Source organism: Leptodactylus fuscus, chromosome 3, assembly GCF_031893055.1.
Source record: "Leptodactylus fuscus isolate aLepFus1 chromosome 3, aLepFus1.hap2, whole genome shotgun sequence".
Taxonomy (NCBI): Eukaryota; Metazoa; Chordata; class Amphibia; order Anura; family Leptodactylidae; genus Leptodactylus; species Leptodactylus fuscus.
Window position 1 is genome coordinate 79129159 of NC_134267.1, and position 27822 is coordinate 79156980.

Sequence of the window (27822 nt, forward strand, 5' to 3'; positions counted from 1 at the left end):
AGCGTACTCCTGTGTAATGAATTTCAGTTCAAAACCTCTCACTAGTCTCCCCTTTCTTTTTAGTATTGACAGCAGGACTCCCCTTCTCTCTTAGTAAAGGCATTCAGCACTGGGTTAAAGTACAAATGTAGGAAGGCGAGGTTGCCAGAGCCATGGGGGTCTTGGTATGTCCATTCCTGCCATTAATGTAGTAGTTTATTTTAGTACTTAGAATATACAGACTATTTGTTATAATACAGTGTATTTTTGTTCTCCAGACCTGACAGGACATCTTTATCAAAACATTGATCTAAAAACTGCTATTATTATGTTAAAACCAAAACAAGCCAAAAGCATACCCCTTCATGTACTTTTGGATGACGTGGAGAAAGCAAATAAGAAAGATTCTTGGGATTATACTGGTGGACATCTAAATCATAATCATCTTTTTAAACCACCAGTTATAGAAGAGAAGAGTTTCTGGAAAAGTAGACAAATACCAGATCAAAAGTATGAAAAAACGGTGAAAATGAAAGATTCCTTTCTAACTTTTACACTCAAGACAAGTTTAGTAAGTAGGGGTACAAAAGTCAAGTCATTGTGTGCACGTTCTCCAGTCATAAAACAAACTGGCCCATGTACACCAATAAACACGCCATTTACAAGTTCTTTTATGGACACTTGGTCACAAACAACATGCAGAGAAAATCCACAACACGAATGTACAGAGTCACCACCAAAGGATAACGATATTGAACTGCTACAACTACCAATGTGCGAGAGGCCACAGACATCCCAGGATCATAGGATGGAATGTAAATTTCTCCCAGCCTACTTTACAGGCCTCACAAAATTGGACCAGTTCAACATATTCTTGAAGTCTGATTGGGATATTCTGCAAAAGCAAGACATGTCAAAAGACTTCTACAAGAACGTGACTGTTGAGAGCTTTGAGAAAAAGTTAATGAAGGTATGAACATTAGGATCACATATAATCAGAGGATCTTCGTTTCTCAGAGTTATTAGTGTATATTAAGATAAGCTGATTTTAAAACTTATTTGGATGATTATTGATGATGAAGATGATGATGGTGGTTATTGCAAATTGTGGCAAACCACAACACATTTTCTCAACCTGTGTAGCTCTGGCTTGATTATAATGAGAGGAAATTTTCCTGCATTCTGATTGTCTGGAGGGAAACTGCAGACAAAAAAAGTGGTCGGAATCAGTGTAAATAAATATTTATCATATACCTTAAGTGGTTATTATGTGCTGGTACTTTTATTAATTCCACAGACATAGCACTTTCAGAGATCTGTATGAGACCAATGCTGTATCTCTTCCTGTAAGCCATCTGTAAAAAAAATTGTAAATAGATTTTAAAGGGGTTGTGTGGGATAAACAAATATTTTTATTCTAAACCTATTCCAGACCCAACAACATATAAGTCAGAAATCTGGGGCTGTACATACTCTGGGACTCTTCGTAATTTGCAGTTGTATATTTTTGTTTCATGAATTGAAGGATTTAGAATTTAAAGTTGTGAAACCATTATAATTGTTTTCTTTTTTTGTCATTGTCAATTTAGGAACTTATGAACATTGCCCACATTAGGTCTCCTCATTTTGCCCGTCTACAGATCTTCAGTGAAACATTTGAAAAAATCTGTAAAGCCTTTTCTACTTTTGGAAATGTTCTAAGTAAAACTAAGGTAAGCTTGTTATTAAGGAAACAGCTCAAAAATGTTTATATAGATTTTATTATAAATTATAGTTTTAATAGATTTGTGGCTGGAGGATTTAGTATGATACTCTAGTACTGTATCAAAATGGCTAATACAGAGTGGTTTCTTGGTGATCCCCATCCTTCTTTACCATTGTGCCCCTGGTTTTTATTATACACCTATTGTTCCTTGCTTAAAGGGGTTTGCCTTTAAAATGGTTGTCCAGGATAAATTTATATTGTTCAGCGGTGAGAAAAAAATTCCAAAAAAACCTCACATACTCACCTGTCCCTGGTCTCCCAGCAAGGTCCAGCAGAAGTCCTGGAACACTTCTCTGCTGAGGTCAATCAGCAACTTTAACAAAGGACATGGGACCTCACCACCTGTGACGTCCCTGGGTCCTTTCTTTAGACCGTTAATGCTGTTTGATTGGCCTCAGCAGTCACGTGATCTGGAAAGTCACAGTTAGCGAGGACTTCTGCAAGAAAACATTGCAAGCTGTAGGACTAGGCAAGGGGACAGGTGAGTATGGTTTTTTTTTTGTTTTTTTTTTCCACCTTCCCCAACCTGATAGATAGATAGATAGATAGATAGATAGACAACCTCTTTAAAGTCACTTATTCCCTAACCACAGCAGAAACTACTTTGCATGTAGTTGCAGTAAATACAATTTTTTATTATTATTATAATGACACAAATACTGCCAGAAAATCAAAAGCTATCCAGTAGTTTTACGCTTATGATAGATATACGTATTAAATTGATCTAATAAGCAGAAAAAAAATCACTTTAACTTAGTTATTTTTTTTTACTTTGAATTTCTTTGAGTATATTAATATAGAAACAATTTCTTTTATTAGGCTGCTTATGACTTATATGTTAACCACTTGTTGGATGCTCAGTCTTCACCACAACACGAGGTAAGAGCTATTAGATTGTATTTGCTGCAAGTTAGCTTCATAATATATTGTCTAGAAAAACAAAACTCCTATGTGTAATATTTTAGATTCTAATGTTTGAAATTGCTGGTATGAAGAAACGACCTGTGAAAACCAAAGATGTAGAAAAAGTCATGCAGAATGTGCGGGAACTTGAGCACAAGACTTTTATTGCCATAGAACGCAATGACCAGTGAGTAGTAATCTGACATTTTTTGTTTTGTTTTGTCTTTTTTCCACATCAGAATGACTGTAATATAATCTTGATCTACAGAATACAATCATTGAGACAATTTTATGATCTGCTAAAATAGTTTTTGCCAGGGATTTCAGATTTCTTTCCACTTGACAGTCTCATTGAGATGAGTATCGAGATAACTGTTATATAGACTCATATAAGAGTGCTGGGAGTACTTTTATAGTGCCACAATACTGCTGCTGCTAACATAAATACAGTTAGGGCCAGAAATATTTGGACAGTGACACAAGTTTTGTTATTTTAGCTGTTTACTGTTTACATGTTCAGAAATACAATTATATATATAATATGGGCTGAAAGTGCACACTCCCAGCTGCAATGTGAGAGTTTCCACATCCAAATCGGAGAAAGGGTTTAGGAATAAAAGCTCTGTAATGCATAGCCTCCTCTTTTTCAAGGGACCAAAAGTAATTGGACAATGGACTCTAAGGGCTGCAATTAACTCTGAAGGCGTCTCCCTCGTAAACCTGTAATCAATGAAGTAGTTAAAAGGTCTGGGGTTGATTCCAGGTGTGTGGTTTTGCATTTGGAAGCTGTTGCTGTGACCAGACAACATGCGGTCAAAGGAACTCTCAATTGAGGTGAAGCAGAACATCCTGAGGCTGAAAAAAAAAGAAAAAATCCATCAGAGAGATAGCAGACATGCTTGGAGTAGCAAAATCAACAGTCGGGTACATTCTAAGAAAAAAGGAATTGACTGGTGATCTTGGGAACTCAAAAAGGCCTGGGCATCCACGGATGACAACAGTGGTGGATGATCGCCGCATACTTTCTTTGGTCAAGAAGAACCCGTTCACAACATCAACTGAAGTCCAGAAAACTCTCAGTGAAGTAGGTGTATCTGTCTCTAAGTCAACAGTAAAGAGAAGACTCCATGAAAGTAAATACAAAGGGTTCACATCTAGATGCAAACCATTCATCAATTCCAAAAATAGACAGGCCAGAGTTAAATTTGCTGAAAAACACCTCAAGAAGCCAGCTCAGTTCTGGAAAAGTATTCTATGGACAGATGAGACAAAGATCAACCTGTACCAGAATGACGGGAAGAAAAAAGTTTGGAGAAGAAAGGGAACGGCACATGATCCAAGGCACACCACATCCTCTGTAAAACATGGTGGAGGCAATGTGATGGCATGGGCATGCATGGCTTTCAATGGCACTGGGTCACTTGTGTTTATTGATGACATAACAGCAGACAAGAGTAGCCGGATGAATTCTGAAGTGTACCGGGATATACTTTCAGCCCAGATTCAACCAAATGCTGCCAAGTTGATCGGACGGCGCTTCATAGTACAGATGGACAATGACCCCAAGCATACAGCCAAAGCTACCCAGGAGTTCATGAGTGCAAAAAAGTGGAACATTCTGCAATGGCCAAGTCAATCACCAGATCTTAACCCAATTGAGCATGCATTTCACTTGCTGAAATCCAGACTTAAGGCGGAAAGACCCACAAACAAGCAAGACCTGAAGGCTGCGGCTGTAAAGGCCTGGCAAAGCATTAAGAAGGAGGAAACCCAGCGTTTGGTGATGTCCATGGGTTCCAGACTTAAGGCAGTGATTGCCTCCAAAGAATTCGCAACAAAATATTGAAAATAAAAATATTTTGTTTGGGTTATGTTTATTTGTCCAATTACTTTTGAGCTCCTAAAATGTGGAGTGTTTGTAAAGAAATGTGTACAATTCCTACATTTTCTATCAGATATTTTTGTTCAACCCTTCAAATTAAACGTTACAATCTGCACTTGAATTCTGTTGTAGAGGTTTCATTTCAAAACCAATGTGGTGGCATGCAGAGCCCAACTCACGAAAATTGTGTCACTGTCCAAATATTTCTGGCCCTAACTGTACATCATGGAAATGCATCAAGAGTGGCCTACATACAGTCCGATGAAAAAGTTTGGGCATCCCTATTAATCTTAATCATTTTTAGTTCTAAATATTTTGGTGTTTGCAACAGCCATTTCAGTTTGATATATCTAATAACTGATGGACACAGTAATATTTCAGGATTGAAATGAGGTTTATTGTACTAACAGAAAACGTGCAATATGCATTAAACCAAAATTCACCGGTGCAAAAGTATGGGCACCTCAACAGAAAAGTGACATTAATATTTAGTAGATCCTCCCTTTGCAAAGATAACAGCCTCTAGGCTGGATGGCGTGGATGAAGAAGACGGAAGACCCTGAATGCCCGCCCACCGTGCACGATGGGTAAGTAGATCACATTCTTTTTTAGGGTATTATTTTAAAACTGGGGGGTAGTTTAATATAACTTTAGCGGTGCCTGAATAACCTTTTTAAAGGATATTCACGCATATATGGGGCTCTATCAGCATGATTTTGCTGATAGAGCCCCTTTAAAGTTGAGGGTCGCATGGATTCCACTCAGTATCAGCAGATTCTTGAGAATAATGTTCAAGAATCAGTGACGAAGTTGAAGTTACGCCGGGGATGGATATTTCAGCAAAACAATGATCCAAAACACCGCTCCAAATCGACTCAGGCATTCATGCAGAGGAACAATTACAATGTTCTGGAATGGCCATCCCAGTCCCCAGACCTGAATATCATTGAACATTCGCACACTACGCATCAATCTGTTTTTAAATTAGGCTGTTGATACATTATGCTATTATATCATTATATTTATAGCTGTTTACTGCCTGCTTTGGTTCTCTCTGAAGTGTTGTACCCCTACCCTTCTTTTTTTGTCTGTACCCCCATAAAATTTGAAAATCAATAAAACTTGTTGAATTAAAAAAAAAAAAAAAAAAAGAATATCATTGAACATCTGTGGGATGATTTGAAGCGGGCTGTCCATGCTCGGCGACCATCAAACTTAACTGAACTTGAATTGTTTTGTAAAGAGGAATGGTCCAAAATACCTTCAACCATGATCCAGGAACCAATTAAAAGCTACAGGAAGCGACTAGAGGCAAAAGGAGGATCTACTAAATATTAATGTCACTTTTCTGTTGAGGTGCCCATACGTTTGTGCCGGTCAAATTTTGGTTTAATGCATATTGCACATTTTCTGTCAGTACAATAAACCTCATTTCAATCCTGAAATATTACTGTGTCCATCAGTTATTAGATATATCAAACTGAAATGGCTGTTGCAAACACCAAAATATTTAGAACTGAAAATGATTAAGATTAATAGGGGTGCCCAAACTTTTTCATAGGACTGTATTCTTGGTTCCAACTTACTGGAGAAGATTGAGCCATATTAGGGCTTAATGATTGCGGGACAAATTGTTCTTCATAAGTGCTAGTTCACAAGGGGGGCGGTGGGGCGGATTTTGACCATATTTTGACTCGGGGAGCCAAGTAAAAATATGGTCAAAACCCACCTGCCACGATGTCACGTTCGTGGCTTCCCCCACCCCGGAGTCGGCTCAAATGAATGGGCCGACGCCGGAGGTCGCGGCTGCCAGGCAGAAGCCACGGCTCAGTGAGCCGCGGAATCCGCCTGAAGAAAGGGCAGCTCGCTTCTTTTTTTCCGCTATCGGCAGTTACCAATAGCGGAAAAAAGAACACTAGTGGTCTCCATAGACCACCATTGTAAAGGGGCGAATTATGACGTGGATTCCGCTGTCAAAATCCACCCCTTTGGCCCCGTGTGAACTTTTGGTACCATTTATTATTCTATACTGAGAACCTGTAAGCAGGGTTGTTTAAAAATGAAAATCGAAAAAATGCCACCGGTGGGAAGGAGTTAAGTTTACTGTTTTATTGAGTTGAAAATTGTGTTTGTTTAGTGCTTATGCAGGCAGTTGCTATAATCTGTTTTGATTTATATTTTAAGACTTAGAAATGACTTGAAGACTGAGCTCAGTAATACACACATCAGTGAAACAGTGTCTAAAAAAGGTAAGCCTTTTTTTGAGGGGAAAAAAAGAAAACATTCACTTTTGTGCAATAAATAAATGTCTCTCTTCATTACAGAGAGCAAATTTCACTGTGTACAGTGAGTAGACTATATTTTATCTGTTTAACCATGTTACATACATGTATAGATGAATGCACATAGATATACAAGGGGTTGGCCACTTTCAGACCAATATTGAGAGACACATGTTATTGTTTGTACAATAAAAAGTTGTACAATTTTCCAATATACTTTCTGTATCAATTCCTCACGGTTTTCTAGATCTCTGCTTGCTGTCATTCATTCTGTTCCTTCTAGTGGATAAAAGTCTGACGATGGTCATGTGATTTACAGTCCATGGTCATGTGATGAGTACACAGGTGCACAGCTCGTTACCAGGCAGATGTCTGATTATTGTGCTGTGACTATAACAAGCAGAATCTGTATACTCATCACATGACCATGGACTGTAAATCCAGAGAGCTTGACCAATAAGGTCCCACAGAGTTGCATAGAACTCTGCTTGGAGACAGTCACTGCCTAGCATCTTATGGGGCCTGAAGAATCCAGTGGTAATCCATTGTCAAGGACACTTCCTTTGCTGACACACAGGATGAAGCGGTTAGTGATACCTGACAGGAACATGGCAGTATCCAGATTGGTTTTCTTTGGAAAGTAGAGGTTACTGAAATACCGTTCTTGCACCACTGACTGGAGTTTGCTGGAAAAAAAAGATTACATTTCTCACCCAGATTCTTCACTGGTGGTGTTCTTGCAAGGATCTGAGATGGACAGTTTTGTCTGTCCTTCGCATAAAGGAAACAACAGCAGACAACTGTTTAAAGGGGTTGTCCCATAACAAGGATCCTATCTATACTGCTAGTTTATGTGGATTTAAGACTTTTCCTAAATACATTGCTTTATCAAAACTGCTTTGTTTGGCTGCTATCTTAATTTATTCACTTCATTGTTTACAATCAGTTTCTATGGCCACAGGGCTTATCTGCTCTGTCCCCAAGTGATGTAGCTGCCTGCTCTCAGGGAGGGAGGGAGGGGCTGAGTGTTCGGCAGCAGCTCTGAGCTGTTTATGTCTGACAAGTAACAGAGCTCCTCAGATAGGGGAGGGGGAGGTGAGAGCTCCGGGATTACTATGCTGTCTATCTTCAGCTCTTCCACTTATCAGCCAGTTTAATTGAATTTGGCTGATAAGGGCTCAGATAAGGAGTCCGTTACCGCTGTATGTAATGCAAGCTGGCTCAAATCCAGCTCTGCTACATCAGCTTCATACTGTGGTAATGCATTTACAATCAATCCCTCATTACTGATTGCAAACATAGCAGATAGCAGAGCAAGTGAAACCCTGCCCACCAATGTGCCAAGAAAACCAGGAAGTGAACGGAGCACAGAGCCTGCAGGTTGGTGAACAAGGGTTATGGGTCACCCCTTTAAGGGTGACTGCTCCTTTGTAGTACTGAGTAGAAAACTAGTTTGCTGAAATGAAGCATTTGTGGTGTACTATTTCTACGTAGGAAGAGTACCATTAAAGGTGTATTAGGTCTTATAAGCTCTTCCAGGAAAAGGTAAGCAACTAGCTCATTTTCAGTGAAAGAAAAATTGTGCTTCTGCTGCCACCTATTGAAGGTTCAAAAGATGTAGTAAAGGCAGGAGGGGGAATATCTGGTGTCTTGGCTTCAGTTTTGCTGCCTCTGTCTGTATTATTGATTCCTGCTAAACAGTTGTAACATTGGATAGTATGTTTCCTTCTCTGCCTCAACACAGCATTAACCCTTTTCTTGCCAAGGACGTAGCTCTACGTCCTCCCAGGGTGTCACTTGCCTAGCCGAGGTCGTGGCTGCTACGTCCTTGCTTCTAATGTCCATATCTATGGACTCGTATGGACTATGAAGATAATTTTAGATTCATTTTAAAGATGAGAATCTCATCTTTAACATGTTACCAAGTTCTTCATGTTAACCCTTACTGTGCCAAAGCGATTCACTATTGAAAACACTATTGGGGATTGAGATCTCATTGAAGATCTCAATTCCTGACAGCGTTTTTAACAGTGACTATTATAAAGATCGTGGTATCATTTTAAAGATAAGATTCTCATCTTTAAAATAAATCTAAAATTATCTTCATAGCCCAAACGACTTTAAAGTGTCCACCCCCCCCCCTCCCCTTCTGTCTCGGGAAGCATTAGTGAAACAGGAAGGGGGAGGAGCAGCGTGCACAGAGACAGAGGAGCATTTTCTCTGTCCCTGTGCACAACCTGTATGTGACCCCAGGAGGGAGGGAAAAGGGATTCAGTTCCTATTTCCCCCCTCCTGCCATACTGTACTTTTGTCTCTGATTGTCATATACAGGTATATTATAATTCACCCCTGAGCTTTACTAATGGGGTATTCTTATGTTATACCCCCTGAACATAACCAGGAAGTTTATTGGCGCTGTGACCCAGACATTTACCATTGTCCAGGTCGCAGTGGCAAAAAAAAGTCGCACCAAACACTTAAACAACATATCCACAAAATCATGAATAAAGTTTACATTTCACCCAATTCCTGTCATGTCTATACCTGAGCTTTCTAGAGTAAAATTTATCTCTAGTGATATATGTTACCTGCTAAAATAATAGTGATAACTGTTATCACTAGAGATGAGCTTATAGATTGCTAAAATTTTTATACGGGGATGGAAAATAATATTTTTATGTAAAGTCCTATTTAATTTGCATGCTCAAAATGGGTTGGTGCATTTCTGCGATTTTGGCATTTCTTTAACACCCGCACCTGTAAATATATACATGTATGGTATGTATGAACTCCTCACATCTTGTAGTTTTTTAGAAAGTACATTTTGTTTGCAGAAAGGGATTGCTTAAGTCGCACTTTAGTGGCAAATTTGAATTTTTGTGCAATTTTTGCTAGCAATTTCTGTTTGCTGCATCGTTGCATGAAGGTGGTTGTATATATGAAACATTAAAGGGCTATTCCCACGTCGCATACTCACTAGTCTTCACTGCTGTAAAATCTTCTTTCTTCCTGGTTTCTTGCATCATTTGGTGGGTGGGGTTTCACATGCAACCTGCCGTTTAGCTCTGCCCCCAAATTAGCGTGTAGGGCCTGTGATGTCATCAAAGGTCCTTAAACACTATATGCACAATATTGGACTATGAAGTACAGGCAGCAGCAACTCCATTCTGTGTTACATACAGAGACTGCCTGTCTCTGCCATAATGAGCACAATTGAATTAGCTAGCCTGATAACTGGGAGAACAGAAGACGTTCAGAAATGAAAGGAGCTCCTCTCCCCTATCTGAGTGCAGGACCTAGGTCATGTGGTGTAGACACAGGGATAGCTAGATACACAGGCTTGCTCCCGTGCACTTAGCCCCTCCTCCCCCTGAGAGCAGCAGATACATCAATTGACTTTTGAGCAGATAAGTCAAGGGCTGTGTCAACAATGAATTGAATAAAGTAAGATAGTGGACAAACAAAGCAGTTTTGCTGAAGCAGTGTATTTAGGAAAAGTCTTAAATCCACATTAACAAGCAGTATAGATAGGATCCTTGTGATGGGACAACCCCTTTAAGTTGTGTTTTTATATACGGTATGCTGTGCAATCTCAAAAAAGTTAGATTGTGAGAATGAACATGAGTTTTAGGTGAAAATATGTGTTTTAGTGCATTTTTTCAAAAAATGTTTTATGTTTGTCACAAAGTTGCATGAAGGTGGATGTGGCTATTGATGACCCATTGAGACATGTAATCTTCAGGTTGTCTACTTTCAAAAAATATATAGGGTTTAGGGGTTCACTTGTTTTTCACGGTGTGTAATCTCTACATTTTATAGGATGATACTTTTTTAACATTTTTAGTGATTTTCTGAAGACACGTGCATGCGAGTGTAGGCCATAGTGATATGTATGACCTCTGCACATGTTGAACTCTTATTTTTAGGAGGTTTTGTGCATATAATTTATTGTTTGGTTTCCATTTTTAACAACTAATATACATTTATTTGCATTTTTTCATAAAAAAAACTCACTTTAAGTTAAAATTGCATGAAGGTGCCTGTTTGTATACAGTACCAAGTGGCATTGAGACAATGCTGCAGGTGTCTACTTTAAGAAAATATATAGGTATGGGGGGGTTAGAGGCTTTTTTAGTGTTGCAATTTAGCTTTGATTTATCTATCTCAAAACTGTGAAAATTGCTCTGGCTACTGGAGGTGCAAAATTTCCAGAGACCATTGGCAGTGAAAGTAATCCTTTCACTGCCAATGTTATTCCTCCTTTCTAAAATAAATAAATATATATACAGTATATGTATGTATATTGTCAGGGTCTGGGGTTGCTAGGTGGGGTGGCATAGACACAAAAGCCCCAATTCTTTAGTCCAAAACAAAGGTAGAGTTTATTTTCACTCAAAAAGGTAGTGCAGCAACAAAAGGAAACAATACAAAAATAAATACCTGCCCGGCTAGGCTCTAACTAAACATAGAATAGGTTACCTCACCTAGAATAACAGAAATCCAAAGCCAGTAGAATCATTCAGGAGACACCTCCAAAAATATGACCTCTCTGTTTGACCTCCAGCCAAGTTCTGCCCAAAGTGTTGCTGCTGGAGCTGGCTTCTTAAGCTCCCTTGATGAGCAGACTCTCTGCAGCTGAGTCGCTGCCAGAACATCCTCAAAGTGTGGACTGGAGGGGTTGGAATGACAGGTCCCACTACCAACCTACCTGCCATTCCTAGAAATCCAGCCCAATACTGAGCATTTACCAAAATGCTCAGCAGACGAAAATTGTCTGCTGAGAACAAACATTCCTTCTGGAGTTTTCTCATCTCACCCACCTTAGTAGTCTTGGTGAGATGTACAACCCCTCCATTACCTGACCAACCGTCGGCTTACAATATATAATATATATATATATATATATTATATACTATACACACTGTGGGGGAGGTAGGCTCAGCGGTAGTAGCAGCGGACCCAGACAGTCAGAGACAGACACCAAAATCGGTTTAAACAGGGTTTTAGCCCTGTGTGTTTATTTTGCAAAAAAGGTGTTGGCAAACAAAACAGGCCTTTACTTCAGGCAAAAATAGAAACACAAATACCTGCCCGGCTAGGCGACTAACTACACAGATGCACTCTGGCTATACGTGTGGCTTGCTTCAACCACACGGACAAAACAAATCAACAAGAAAACAAGCTGTGGAGCACCCACTGGTCTCACCAGTTTTCAGCTGGGATGGACAGGACCTGGCTCCACCACTCTCCCCCAGGAACTGCCCAGGACTGAAGTCTGGAGAGGCTTTATAGGCCTGTGATTAGGCCTAACTGTTCCCACCTGTGCACACAAGCTCCTTCCTGCAGTGGGATGAGAAGAGTTAACTGACAGATGCCTTACTACAGCTATTGAAGCCCTCACTCACCACACATATGAGAGGACTCTGGGGGAGATATAGCGTCCTTCCAGGACTTTTCCTGTCACTTTCTTACAACACACATACATTTTTATAACTATTTATGAATGACAATTAATACATATACTCCTCGTTGTGTACCTTATCATACTTCTTCAATGTATCACTATTATCCCCATGATTTAATAGTGTAATATATTTTGTATACAATGTTCTGTATATATTTTGTTTATACCCTCAGCGACTGAAAATAGCCATTCTTAGGGCAAAAAAAAGTTGCCTTTGACAGTTTTCACGCTACATCATTTGAATTGTGTAGTCTGACAATAAATTCACCTGTGAGTTACTACATCTTTTGAGTGCAGTGGTATTTGCTCATATGACTTTTGGCTTGCAACCAGAGCATGTGCACCTCAAGACCTGAGTTCACTACCACTTATATCACTATCTATTGGAAGGTTGTCAGGCATTTTTCAGGCAAGGGTGTCCAAGCTTTTTTCCAAGGAGTGCTAGATTTAGTGAGGTGAAAATGTGTGGGCACCTTGGAACAGCTTATCATACCACTTGATGTTTTACATGCAACTTTATTGGAGCACTCCTAGAGACCTGGCACCTTGCAAACTGATTTAAGGACATTAATCATATACAGCACCTTATTTTGTAAATGAAAAGCGTGTTCATGCAGGACTGATCCACATTTTGGACAGCCCATTCATCAAAGAAGAAGAGGATTATTACCTTGCCCCTCTCCCCACAATTTATTTGTTTCTCAATAAAGCTTTGGGCCTATTGTTTCTCTTCCCATCCCCCTTACCTTCTACTCCCCCTTTCCTCGTCACTTGTCTGTGAATAATATTGTTTCATTTAGTTACTGTGGTGTGATGTATTCTAGCTTAGCCTGAGCCATATGTCATGTCTCATGTTATGTATGACGACTGATTGTAAATATAGAATTCTTGGTGGGAAAAAAAACCTGTCTGTAGGTGAGTGCCTGGTTTGGCTTATATCATAGGCTTATTCAAAAGATTGTTATTGACTTCTACAATTGTTGCCTTACAACAAGGGGCACAGCTTTCTAGCTAATTTTCATAGATATACATAAGGTTGTCATGTCTTGAGTATTGCTGTAAAAACCCTGACCTGATTACATAAGGTTCCACAATAAAGTCATGTGAAAAAAATAGAAAAGAAAAAATGTTTAGCACAGCTTAATGAGTAAGTCCAGAGATAAGATCCAGTTCCAATATAAACGATGCAGAGGAAAGGAAAATCCCCGACTTCGGAGGAGGAATAGCAAAATAAGCAAAAATGGATAGAATTCCAGCATCAAGAAAGTATATAAAAAATAAACTTTTAATCCATATGTATTTAAAAAAAAAAAAAAAAAAAAACATCATCATGGAGACATGAATAAAAACCTATAACTACCCTACGCATTTCAGGGCACCAGACCCCATGAGTAAGGGGTCTGGTGCCTTGAAACACGTAGGGAGAATTATATGTTTTTATTTTTAGATCCGTGATACTGTTTGGGGATTTTTTAAATACGTATAGATTAAAAGTTATTCTTTATATAATTTCTTGATGCTGGAATTTTATCCATTTTTGTTTATATGAAAAAATAGCACACAGTAGGATTGTATTATGATAATTTTTTTTACATATCTGAACATATTTGTGTTTGATCTTCATCCAAATAGTCTTTGTGAGTATGATGTAACATGTCATGTAACAAAATGGCTAGCAAATTGACTTTGTAATAATTTAGTAAATCAAAATATCATCGATATTCCATTTCCACTAGATTATGAGTTATTCTAAGACTGTTGAGGAATGCTGTATGATACCTGACAGTGTTTCATTGTGATATTCTTTACCCATTATCCAGTACAAGCCATAATTTGGATCCTTTATAGCAGTGATCAGAAAACTGATTAAAAAACAATAATGACTGCCTTATTTTTATTTCTACTGGCTTTAAATGGACATCAGTCTATTGGAACTTGCTGGTTACGATCTACCACTGCTTATCCTGTTTGTCTTTTTTTTTTAAAACATTTGTTCAGCTCCTCAATTATATTCAAGAAAGACAGATCCAACCGATAAACAACATGCAAATGAGACAGAGGCATTTGTGGCGAAGAGAAGTGAAGTACTAAAAACACTGATGGAAGTAAACGCTTTGGAGGAAGATATCAAAAAGAACCTGACCCATGCTTTAAATGTGGAGGTTAAAGAACAATATGTTAAAGATATTCAGGTAAAATATCCTTCACAGACACTTTATTTTAAGGGTAATTTTTTTGTGGCCCAGATACTTTATTGGTACCAAACAGATCCAGTATATTTCCCTTTGTTTAGGCTTTATGTAGGAAGCATTGGGGAAAAAAGGCAAATTTACATTTGCTTCACTGTAAATTTATCAGAAATTTAATTATTAGTTTAACCAAACAATTTCTGACACAGTAATCTTCATACTCTCCATTGTAACAAATATATGTACTTTATCCAAATCAAAAGCAAAGGTCTCCAAATACAGAGCTCCACCCACCGCTGCTTCTTATAAATTTTCTCCACAATATTTTGCATAGGAAAAAAGTTAATCAATAGCAAGGGGTGGGGGTTGCCCACATATACTGAATAGATTAGACTGTGACTTCACAGCTCTGGCCGCTCAGCAGTAGGTTTGGGCAAATAACACTATAATCATACAGTGGGTATGGAAAGTATTCAGACCCCTTCAAATTTTTCATTCTTTGTTTCATTGCAGCCATTTGCTAAAATCAAAAAAGTTCATTTTATTTCTCATTAATGTACACTCAGCACCCCATCTTGACAGAACCCCATCTTGACAGAACCCCCCCCCCCAGTAATGTAGATATTTTTGCAAATTTATAAAAAAAAAAACTGAAATATCACATGGTCATAAGTATTCAGACCCTTTTCTGTGACATTCTGTCACATGCTGTCCATTTCCTTCTAATCCTCCTTGAGATGGTTCTAATCCTTCATTGGAGTCCAGCTGTGTATAATTAAACTGATTGGACTTGATTAGGAAAGGAACACACCTGTATATATAAGACTTCACAGCTGACAGTGCATATCAGAGCAAATGAGAATCATGAGGTCAAAGGAACTGCTCAAGGAGCTCAGAGACACAATTGTGGCAAGACACAAATCTGGCCAAGGTTACAAAAGAATTTCTGCAGCACTCAAGGTTCCTAAGAGCGCAGTGGCCTCCATAATCCTTAAATGGAAGACAAAGGTACAAAAAGGTTCAGCTCACCCACAGGTTGATTTCAGACATCGGCTTTTAAATGGTTAAATTCTTCGGGGTGCACGGCAACACACTCTATTCCTTGAGTGTAATATCTCCACGGCAAAAAACAAATTTCTCCGGCAACTCTCCGATGATAAAATATAACTTTTAATCAGAAAACATCATAAAATGACAAAAAATTTGATGTCAATCACAAAATAAAAAAAAGAAATGTAAACCCCCTAAAAAACGCAGACGCGTTGCGGAACCATTGTTCCTTCCTCAGTTCCTCAATTTTTTGTCATTTTATGATGTTTTCTGATTAAAAGTTATATTTTATCATCGGAGAGTTGCCAGAGAAATTTGTTTTTTAAATGGAAGACGTTTGGGATGACCAGAACTCTTCGTAGACCTGGTCGTCCAGCCAAACTGAGCACTCGTGGGAGAAGAGCCTTGGCGAGCGAGGTAAAGAAGAACCCAAAGATCACTGTGGCTGAGCTCCAGAGATGCAGTAGGAATATGGGAGAAAATTTCACAAAGTCAACTATTACTGCAGCCCTCCACCAGTTTCGGCTTTATGGCAGAGTGGTGCGAAGGAAGACTCTCCTCAGTGCAAGATATATGAAAGCCTACATAGAGTTTGCCAAAAAACACATAAAGGACTCACAGACTATGAGAAATAAGATTATCTGATCTGATGAGATGAAGATTGAACTTTATGGCATTAATTCTAAGCGGATGTTTAGAGAAAGCTATGCACTGCTTATCACCTGCCCAATACAATCGTCCACAAATTGATTGTTCAGATCTTTCAGATGCCCCTACCCTGTACGCCGGCCCTCTTCCTGCTCCACTTCTCAGACCTCTCTCTGCGTTCTTTCTGCAGATCTGCCCTGCGACACATGATCAACGTCGCTAGGGCTTGTATTCCGGCGCTCTGGAAATCATCTCGTCTGCCTTCTCTCTGCCACTGGGTTCGTAGGGTGGATGACATCCAGTGTATGGAGGACCTTATGGCGTCCCTGAGGGACACGTGTGACACCTTTGTGGGTTGAGGCTGTGCTGTGACCTTCTTCCCACGTCTGGAGATTCTTTGTTTTTGGACACCACGTCACATTTGCAGAGACCCTAAAATTGTCCCTGCAAAATAGGGTGTGTACGTTCAGAATAAGCTGCCGTATACATAGTGTGAATGAACCCTTACTTTGCTTTATCTGATGCCTGGTGCTGTAGTCATGTTAGTTAAACTCCCATACCTGTGACTTACTACTGCTCCCGTAGATGTGATAAGTGCTGGAGTCTCCATGCTGAGATTATTGTTATAACTATAGGGAAACCGCTGGTGTTTTGTAGGCACAATTGACATGCCGCAATTTCCCAAACCACAACATTTTTGGAAATCGCAGCATGCCCACTATAGTACGTGTATTTTGCCACAATGTGTGGATGGGATCCACTTTGCAGTGACTGCAAAAAACTATATTTTTTTCCACCACATGGAGCCCTGGCCTAAAACTTAGGTTTTAGTTGAAAAACTATGTAAACGTGTTCAGGGCTGGCGTCAGCGCACGGCGTAGTCAGGCAAGTGCCGAGGCCCTCATAGCCTCTGGGGGCCCCCCGGTACTTGCCCGCCCCAGCACTTGCCTGTCCCGATTTCAGCTCCGACGTATGCCGATGAGCTGAATACATAGGCAATTAAAGCAGGAGCTATGACAGCTCAGCTCCTGCTTTAACGCTGCGGCCCAGCTTCAGCGTGTGTAGGCACGATGTGATGACGTCACATCGCGCCTACAAGTATGTGAATGGCGTGAGAGCAGAGAGAAGAGCGGCGGGGGAGTGATGGAAGGTGAGTGTAAGTGTTTGGTTTTTGTGTTAAACATTAAGATGGAACATAATGAAGGGGGCCCATGAAACTGGGGGGGGGGGGCAGAGAAAGGGGGGGGGGGAACGGCATGACACTGGAGCAGATGAAGGGGGGGATGGAATGACACTGGGGCAGATGAGGGGGGGACGGCATGACACTGGGGCAGATGGGGGGGGGGGGAACGGCATGACACTAGGTCAGATGAAGGGAGGGGAGAATGGCATGACACTGGGGCAGATGGGGGGGAGAACGACATGACACTGAGGCAGATGAAGGGAGGGGAGAACGGCATGACACTGGGGCAGACGAGGGAGGGGGGAAAATGGCATGACACGGGTAGATGAAGGGGGGGAACGGCATGACACTGGGGCAGATGAGGGGAGGAGAATGGCATGACACTGGGGCAGGGAGAATGGCATGACACGGGCAGATGGGGGGGGAGAACGGCATGACACTGGGGCAGATGAAGGGGGGGAACGGCATGACACTGGGGCAGAGACGGAGGGACATGAAACTGGGCAGATGAAGGGGGGAGAACGGCATGAAACTGGGGAGAGAGATGGAGGGGGGACATGAAACTGGGGGCAGAGGAAGGGTGTATATGAAACTGGGGGAAAGATGGAGAGGGGGCATATAATTTACGGGTGACTGTAGGAGGATTATACTGTGTGGGAGCACACGAAAAATGAATGAGAATGGGCGGAGTCAACATAAAAGTGGGCAGAGCTAAATTTGCTGCGGCGAACAGAGCATTTTATCCCTCATTCTACTATTCAAAAGTTGGGAGGTATGGCGTTGGTGACGCCACACTCCTGCGTGACGTCACTCGCTTCATCTGCGATGTGCAGTGTCCCGCCTCCTCCACAAGGGGGCCCACTGAGGCTCTGTCGCCCAAGGGCCCATAAAAACCTGGAGCCGGCCCTGAATGTGTAGCCCCTGTAAAAAGAACTAACTAGAAAATCAAAATTTTAATATGTTTATGTGCAACTGTATATCTAAAAACAATTCTATTTTAGGTAAAAGAACCTAAATTTAATTTTTTTTTTTTCACATTTTCTATCATTCAATTTATTTAACAAATAAGGCTACTTATTTTAAGCCCTATGTGTCCTGAAAAGAAAACATGCTAAATATAGTTGAGATATGCAAAGCCATTAAAACAATGCATACAAAAGTGCCCTAAGCATTGGAACATGAATGACATTTGGTCCTGAAATGCTTAAGAAATTACTGGAAAATTGGTTAAGAGCACATGATGTCAACAAGGATAATTGATGGGAAATACACTTTCTATTTTCAACCCTATTAATTGGCTCAAGGACCTAAGTGCGTGGTTTGTGGGAATATTCAAAGCTTATTTCTCATTGTGTTCTGTTTATGTCCTTATTTGGTTATTAAACTCTTGATTTGGTTTATAAATATGAATATAGGGCAAAGCTAAGATAGAATGGCAGCACCAAGAATAAGGCCGTATGATGACGCCTATCCTATGAGCGTGAACTGCTGACACAAGTAAATACATATGTATTCATGATCACAGGGGGGTTTTGGTTTATTTTTTAACCCTTTATGACTTTATTTTTGGTTGTCTTCATATAAATGATATAACTGTGAGGAATGAGGTGAAGAGATGAGAAGTCCTCAGGGAATGACTAGCTTTTCCCAGTGTAATCCACTTATACTTTATATTATTTATACGCGGAGGGAATTGATAATGAAAGGTCACATAGTTGTAACATATGAAAGAACATTTGTTTGTATTTGTCTTTCAGACATCACTGACTCACGACACTCTGGTTTGTCTGTTTCTAGACTTTGTATATCCTTGTAATTTAGCACATGGATTGTATTTCTTATCTGTAAGATAATATAAAAGGCCTTTCTTACCATAAAGTGGGATATTCGTACATTTTTTATGTGTGTATGCATGTTACCCAAGCTCTTATTCAGTCTTTATTTTAATGAATTAGGATTTTAAAGAAGGAATTCCGCAGAATTTGGTCAAATTGTTACAACATCAATGTAAGAATTTATAAAGAATGCAATTTTTTCAACTTTTTGTTTATCCATAGAAACTGTCTACATAGTACATTTGTCTGAAAGGCAAGGAAATAAATTGGAAAGGTTTGCAATTGTGTAAAAAATAAATAATAAATCTTTTTTGTATGTTAATTTTTGCTAATGGGATGGATCAAACATGCAGTTTTGGCATTTTTAGTCTAGTTTTTTGAGCCAAACACAGGTAGGTAAAAGAAAAGTATCAGTCTGCATGTACAGCCTTATTGTTATATAGCATTATGTAACTACAGTATTGCTGTGTATTAATTAGAGATGAGCGAACACTGTTCCGAACAGCACGCTCACATAGAAATGAATGGAAGCGGCCGACACGCGAGGGGTTAAGCGGCCGGCCGCCGGCAAAGTCTGCGTGCCAGGTGCTTCCATTCATTTCTATGGGAGCGTGCTGTTCGGATCGGCTGATCCGAAACAGTGTTCGCTCATCTCTAGTATTAATATCAGATTTTTTTTAGAGTACACATCATTTTTTTTTCATTTCAGAAAGAAATTGTGAAACTAAAGTCATCAAATGATTTCCTTCATCGAGCAAATAAGGTATGCTTATTTCTTATAAAGTAGGTTGAAAAATAGTAATTTAATACATGAAAGAATAAGGTAGCTCACCTTTGTTACCTTCGGACACAAGATGCCGAGAGCTCAGATCGTAATACAACAATGCTTATAAAACAAGTATTTTCTAACTAATATTTGGCAATAACAGAGCAAACTGGAAGTTAAAGATAGCATCTCTTACAATGCACTTGGATATCAGGTATAACCACCTCCTAATTATAGATTGTTGGATATCACAGGACGGATGTGGACGGATTCCTAATGTTATATACTTATACAGATGGCTGCTCATAGTACAACATAGAGATTCAGGTTGGCTGTTGTGTCCCTGCACTAACCAATAGACACTTCTATTTATATTTTGTTTTATCCCCGACCTCTGGACCTTGGTATGTTTATACACTACAGTCATGGCCAAAAGTTTTGAGAATGATACAAATATGAATTTTTACAAAGTCTACTGCTTCAGTTTTCCTAATGGCAATTTGCATATACTCCAGAATGTTATAAAGAGTGATCAGCTTAACAGCAATTACTTGCAAAGTCAATATTTGGCTAGAAAATGAACGTTATCCCCAAAACACATTTCAACATCATTGCAGCCCTGCCTTAAAAGGACCAGCTAACATCGTTTCAGTGATTGCTCCATTAACACAGGTGTGGGTGTTGATGAGGACAGGGCTGGAGATCAGTCTGTCATGATTAAGTAAGAATGACACCACTGGACACTTTAAAAGGAGACTGGTGCTTGGCATCATTGTTTCTCTTCTGTTAACCATGGTTATCTCTAAAGAAACACGTGCAGTCATCATTGCACTGCACAAAAATGGTCTAACAGGGAAGAGTATCGCAGCTAGAAAGATTGCACCTCAGTCAACAATCTATCGCATCATCAAGAACTTCAAGGAGAGAGGTTCCATTGTTGGCAAAAAGGCTCCAGGGCGCCCAAGAAAGACCAGCAAGCACCAGGACCGTCTCTTAAAAGTGTTTCAGCTGCGGGATCGGGCTACCAGCAGTGCAGAGCTTGCTGAGGAATGGCAGCAGTCAGGTGTGAGTGCATCTGCACGCACTGTGAGGCGGAGACTCTTGGAGCAAGGCCTGGTCCCAAGGAGGGCAGCAAAGAAGCCACTTCTCTCCAGAAAAAAACTTCAGGGACAGACTGATATTCTGCAAAAGGTACAGGGAGTGGACTGCTGAGGACTGGGGTAAAGTCATTTTCTATGGTGAATCCCCTTTTCGATTGTTTGGGACATCTGGAAAACAGCTTATTCAGGGAAGACGAGGTGAGCGCTACCACCAGTCTTGTCTCATGCCAACTGTAAAGCATCCTGAAACCATTCATGTGTGGGATTGCTTCTCAGCCAAGGGAATCGGCTCTCTCACAGTCTTGCCTAAAAACACAGTCATGAATAAAGAATGGTACCAGAATGTCCTCCAAGATCAACTTCTCCCAACCGTCCAAGAGCAGTTTGGTGATCAACAATGCCTTTTCCAGCATGATGGAGCACCTTGCCATAAAGCAAAGGTGATAACTAAATGGCTCAGGGAACAATACATAGAGATTTTGTGTCCATGGCCTGGAAACTCCCCAGATCTTAATCCCATTGAGAACTTGTGGTCAATCATCAAGAGACGGGTGGACAAACAAAAACCTACAAATTCTGACAAAATGCAAGCATTGATTGTGCAAGAATGGACTGCTATCAGTCAGGATTTGGTCCAGAAGTTGATTGAGAGCATGCCAGGGAGAATTGCAGAGGTCCTGAAGAAGAAGGGTCAACACTGCAAATATTGACTTGCTGCATTAACTCATTCTAACTGTCAATATAAGCTTTTGTTACTCATAATATGATTGCAATTGTATTTCTGTATGTGATAAAAACATCTGACAAACACACATAAAAACCAGAGGGCAGCAGATCATGTGAAAATATAATATTTGTGTCATTCTCAAAACTTTTGCCCATGACTGTACATGGCTATATTTATCATGACATGTTTTTGTTTTTTTTTGTATAATTTAGATATTGATTCTTTTTTTAAATTTTTTTATTCAACCCCCATCCACCGTGGGCATTTTTTCGATTTCTGTTTTCCGTTTTTGACTCCCCCCCCCCTTCCAAAGCCCATAACTTTTTTATTTTTCCACTCTCAGGGCCATATGAGGTCTTAATGTTTGCGGGACAAATTGTTCTTCATGTTAGTACTATTAATTACTCTGTTCAATGTACTGGGAGGCTGGAAAAAAATTCAGAATGGGATGGATTTTAAGAAAAAGTGCATTTGTGCGACTTTCCTACGGGCTTCGTTTTTATGGCATTCACTGTGCAGCCAAAATGACATGTCACCTGTCTTGGTACGATTCCAAGAGTACCAAATTTATGTAGTTTTATTTACAGTTTAACCCCTCAACAAAAATCCAAAACTGTGCCAAATATTTTTTTTCTAATAGTCGCCATATTCTGAAACCCAAAACTTTTATTATACTTCCGTGTATGGAAATACATAGAGCATCTTTTGGGGGGGGGGGGGGCGGGTGTACTTTTCAGTTATACTATTTTGGGGAATTGCTATTGCTTTGATGACTTTTTATTCAAATTTTTATCAGAGGCAAAACAGTGAACAAAATGGCGGCTTAGCAATTTTGACCTTTTTCCCACTACGGCATTTACCATACAGGAAAAATATTTTTATAGATTTGTAGACCAGGTGTTTTCAGACACAGGGATATTTAATGTGTAGGTGCTTTCACAGTATTTAAGTTCTTTTATATGTGTTCTAGGGAAAGGGGGGGGGTGATTTGAATTTTTAATACTTTTTTTTTTTCTTATGTTTAAATTTTTTTTTTTTTTTGCATTTATTAGACGCACTACGGGTCTTGAACCCCAGGGGTCTGATCGCTAATACAATGCATTACTATGCTTGTGCATTGCAATGCATTGCAAAAATTCAGCATTTCTATTGCAGGCTACATAGAGTAGCCTGCAATAGAAAGTATAGAATGACAGGCCAGAGAGCCATCACAAGGCTCCCGGCTGCCATAGAAACGGCACGCAGGCCCCAGAGCTTGCTCCGGGTGCCTGTGATCGCTGGAAAAATGGTGGTGCCCACGCACCACCGGTAAAATGGCAATGTCAGCTTTGACCGAGGCACCAGAGGGGTTAAGGACCATGATCGGTGTGGACACCGACTGCAGGCATTAGGGCATAGTGTCTGCTGAATAAAACAGCAGACACACCGGGCAGCAAAGGCGGCTGCCCAGCTCCCAAATTATCAGTTTTTCTATAAATTAATCAATTGTTTTTTACTCTCACAATAAGTCTTCACAGCAAAACTTTCTTTTCTTGTGCATAAATAGTAGACTGTTGGATAATATGTTGGTATAGTGAGGGATTTTTTTTGTAGTCTCATGGTGGTCACTTGACGGCTAAAGAGATCTACAGAAGCATTGCAAGAATATCCAATTGTGCTTCTTCAAAGAAAAACAAAGATCCAGCATATGATTTTGTCTGTATTTTTTTTTAACTCCGCTTATGCAGAAAGTTGAGTATTTAAATACTTAAATGTTGCTCGACTGGGATAATAGGAAAAAAATTGCCTTTATTAAGCATTATTTTGCTTGATACACTTGCTATCACTTTTAGGGTCAGTTCACACGTGAACTGCCCGCGCAGGTTTTGACACGGAGAGAGACGCGGCTCACCGCGTCTCTCTCTTGTCAAAACCCGCCTGCCGCGACCATCGTGGTCGCGGCTTTCCCCTCCGCTGTCGGCTCAAATGAATGAGCCGACATAGGAGGGAGCTGCCGGGGGCGGAACCCGCGCGGCTGAGCCCGTGCGGCTTCCGTCTGAAGAAAGGGCATGTCCCAAGAAAAGCCCGGTGGTCTACATAGACCACCATTGTAAAGGGGCGGATTTTGAAGCGAAATCCGCTGTCAAAATCCGCCCCTTTGTTCACGTGTGAACTAGCCCTTAAACTTATCAGTTTGGCCTGGATTCTAGGTGCTGTCTCCAACAGAATCATCATTACTAAATTGACTCAACGTCTCCCCTTCCCTACATGCACACACACTTTTTTTTTTAGACTCATAATCAAAGCGGTATAATTTTTGTATCTTCTCCTAATTCACACATCTAGATTTCCTCCGAGTGTCCCTACAACCAAGTCTACCAGTACCCTACTCCCACCATTACTACAATGTGAACAACTTCAACCTCCACCTCCGAGTGCTGGTTGGAGTAAAAGGAAATCAGCAGAAATAGTGAATGGTGGGGCATGTAGCTGGAGGATGTGACAAGCGTAATAAGAGGGCCACTATACTGTGTAGGTGCCTAATAAGAGACCATATACTGTGTGGGTGCATAATAAGAGGGCCACTCAACTGTGTGGGGGCATATTAAGGGGGCCATTATACTGTGCGTGCCTAATAAGAGGCCATTATACTGTGTAGGTGCATAATAAGAGGGCCACTCAACTGTGTGGGGGCATATTAAGGGGGCCATTATACTGTGGGTGCCTAATAAGAGGTCCATTATTCTGTGTGGTGCTATAATAAGGGGGCTGTTATACTGTGTGTGGCAGGAACACACTGCCACCTCATTAGCTGCACCGCAATGGGCCTATTGAGGCTCTATAGCCCAATGGTTCGAAAAGACCTGGAGCTGCCTCTATATTGATCTACGTATGTAATGAAGCTCATGCAAGTGAATGCTCATCAAAGCTGCAGCTATTTGCATACTACAAACAAGTTGATGCAATCTCTCAGTATTTGCAGCCCTGGCTGTTGGAATCTGATGAGGAAGGAGTGAAAACATTTGTAACGTTAGAATGTTATCAGGAAGTAACCAGCCACATGTGGCAGCACGGTGGCTCGATGGTTAGCACTGCAGCTTTGCAGCGCTGGAGTCCTGGGTTCGAATCCTGCCAGGAACAACATCTGCAAAGAGTTTGTATGTTCTGCCCGTGTTTGTGTGGATTTCCACCCATTCTACAAAGACATACTTAACCACTTCCGGACCTATATACATCCGGGAAGTGGTTGCCTAGTTCTGACAGGACGTACCTGTACGTCCAAGTCAGAACACAGCAGCTGCACGGAGATCGTGTAGCTGCTTTCACTAGGAGCCGGCTGTAACTTCAGCCGGGGCTCCCAGAGAGATAGCAGGGAAGATTTATTACCTCCTCTGCTATCTCATCGCTGTGTATACAGTGCTGCCATAAATCAGCTGCCCTCTGACCTGGCAGACACGTGATCTGCCGGGAGCAGTGTCCTGCCAGAGCTGCTGGGTCCTACAGGACCCCAGATCAGCTCTGTATACTGTGTATACAGTGTGCAGGAGTCTGTATTTCTCCTGTAACTGAGGTTAAATGTACCAGCCCCAGTTATAGGAGAAATCCGCCTCAAGTACAAAAAAAAAAAAAAAAAAAAGTGATCAGATGTCCCCAAAGGTCTCTTATCACACAATCTGGGAAAAAAATAAAAATATAATAAAAAAGTTTAAAAAAAAATGTAAATAAAATAATAATAAAAAATAAATAAATAATACGCTAATAAAACGCCATTATTAAAGGTTATAGCCCCACCCCCGACGACACCATACAAAATAAAAATTACCTTAACGGAGAGGAAAAACTATATTATAAAGTTTTTCAGTGACACTTTGTGTTATTAAATAAAAAAAAAAATTATAAATTGAAAACCAGACACAATTTCCCTCCTATTTTGTTTATATTTTCCTGGATATAAAAAAAATTAAAACAAATTTGAAAATAAAAATAACAAAAATAAAGCCCTATGTGTCCCCGAAAAAAGACGCAAAAATTAGTTGACTAAGACATACGAGAAAAATTTTACAGACCTCAAAACCGCACATACATAATAAACCTAAAATGTGTCTGGTCCTGGACCACAAATTGGCCCGGTACTGAAGTGGTTAAATAAATAAAAAAAGATACATATATTGTGTTCCCTATATGGGGCTCACAATCTACATTTAAAAATAAATAAACCAGCCACAGTACATTGTAGAGGAAGGACTCGAGGCAAAACAGCATTTCCTTGAAAATGTCATATTTAAGAATATGCTTTTGAATTTCTACTGTAGTGCAATGGACCGGGGTCTCCAAGAGCAAGGGCATAATATACCCTACAATGCACTCTAGTTGGTTTGATACTGTTTATCTTCTGGTGAGTTTCCTAAGACTTCAATGCTTCTAACTTCAGTTTGACATTAGATGTACAATAACAACTTCTTGATTGTTCATAGGATCTTGATTCTGAAGTAAAGCGAGTGCTGATGAAACAGAAGTTCACTTTAGACAAGCAAGAGTAAGTTTGCCATGGAAATGTCTTTTGAGTTGTTTTAGGCTAAGGCCCCACATAGCGAACCACAGCCAAGAAGCGCTGCGGGAAAGGCCGCTCAGAAACATTTTTCCTGCAGCCAAAACGCACCAGAAAGTTTACTTTCTGCTTCAATTATACCTATACGAAAAATGCCAGTGTCTCCACAGGTATAATTGACTTAGCTACGTGACTTGTCCATCTTTACCATTGTATACTTGCTCTTATATATATTGAATAGCATTTGCCAGTGATCTTGTTTATGTTAAGTTAGTGATGTGTAATTCAATAGAGTTTTAACAGCTCCAAAGGTGCAGATTGAGGCCGGGGCCCCACGTTGCGCAAATGTAGCATTTTGCATTACCTGCAAAGTGGATGGGATTCTGGCTAATCTCATTCACACATTGCAGAAAAAAATCCACAGCTTAAATGCTGCAATTTTTTGTACGTTGCAGCATGTGAACACCTATGGAAACACTGGTGTTTTGTGAAAAATGCTGCAGAAAGAACCATGATGTGTTTTCCCCCCCAGTCTTTTCTGCAGCGTTTTTTCTCTTCAGCTCGCTATGTGGGGCCTTACCCTAAATGGGTTGTCCAGTAAAACAGTTTCTTTCACTGTGCCAGAGAGGGTGAAAGATTTTTTAAAAACGTTAAAAATTCCAGCTGGCATGTGACCACAGAGGCCTAGTCAGAGGCCTAATAAAAGGACCCTGACGTGAGTGAGTAGAAGTATATGCTTTCTACATCAGAAGTGTTGCATTGATCTGAAGGAGGCCAAGTGCACTAAATGTCCTTTTGTCCTCTCAGACCTGTATATTGTTTATATTCATTGCACTTCTTTTTATGCTATGTAAATCCTTTTCACGTTTGCAGTGGCATGGAATATATGTGCCTATACACTCAAATACAACAATCTTATAGTGGCCTAATGGTGGCTACAAGTGGTTCAACAACATGGTGGGACAGTTCTTTAATATATTGTTATCACTCTGAAGTGGTTTTCCTCTGCCATTTGTAGTCCATTTACATTTTCTAAACTGTTCGGATAGATTATTATTTTTTTTAATTTTTTTTAAACAATGTTCTCTTTTCTTTTAGAGAGATTAAAATCCTGATGGAGTCCTTCTTACAACAGCCAAATTTATGAAACAGCCTGCCATAGAAATGTACTTATTCATATGCATTTATTTCATGTTCATTATTTGCCCTATTAAGTGTGTGTGATATTGTATTGTTCAGGCTTGTGTGAAGGACGTGCAGTTGGTTTAGAAAACGTAGTTTTCCATTACACTGTGAGTGATTTTGTGTTGAGTGATTGATCTTCTAATGATAAATTAAAAAAATAATTGCTGCATTCTTTATCCTCATTGAAGACTTGTTTAGGGCCCCACACCACAGACCTACACATGATTGTCAGGCTTCTGGAATCGCTCACCTTGTCAAAACTCACAGAGGAGCAGCTTTCCCTCCTGGAAGAGGACATTACCAATAAGAAGGTTAAGACAGTAATGACTACAGCCC

General features: G+C 40.2%; 1 protein-coding gene across 1 annotated transcript; it reads left to right on the forward strand.

Annotated features, from left to right (window-relative positions):
- The first annotated feature begins 277 nt into the window (after positions 1-277).
- C3H6orf118 (chromosome 3 C6orf118 homolog) lies at positions 278-27448 on the forward strand. Its single transcript, XM_075269517.1, has 11 exons — positions 278-949; positions 1569-1691; positions 2564-2623; positions 2710-2834; positions 6714-6778; positions 14274-14467; positions 19890-19943; positions 21571-21667; positions 24656-24837; positions 26228-26289; positions 27400-27448. Exons 1-11 carry the CDS (start codon positions 308-310, stop codon positions 27446-27448), a joined length of 1653 nt encoding a protein of 550 aa, XP_075125618.1. The 5' UTR covers positions 278-307.
- Positions 27449-27822: the final 374 nt, after the last annotated feature.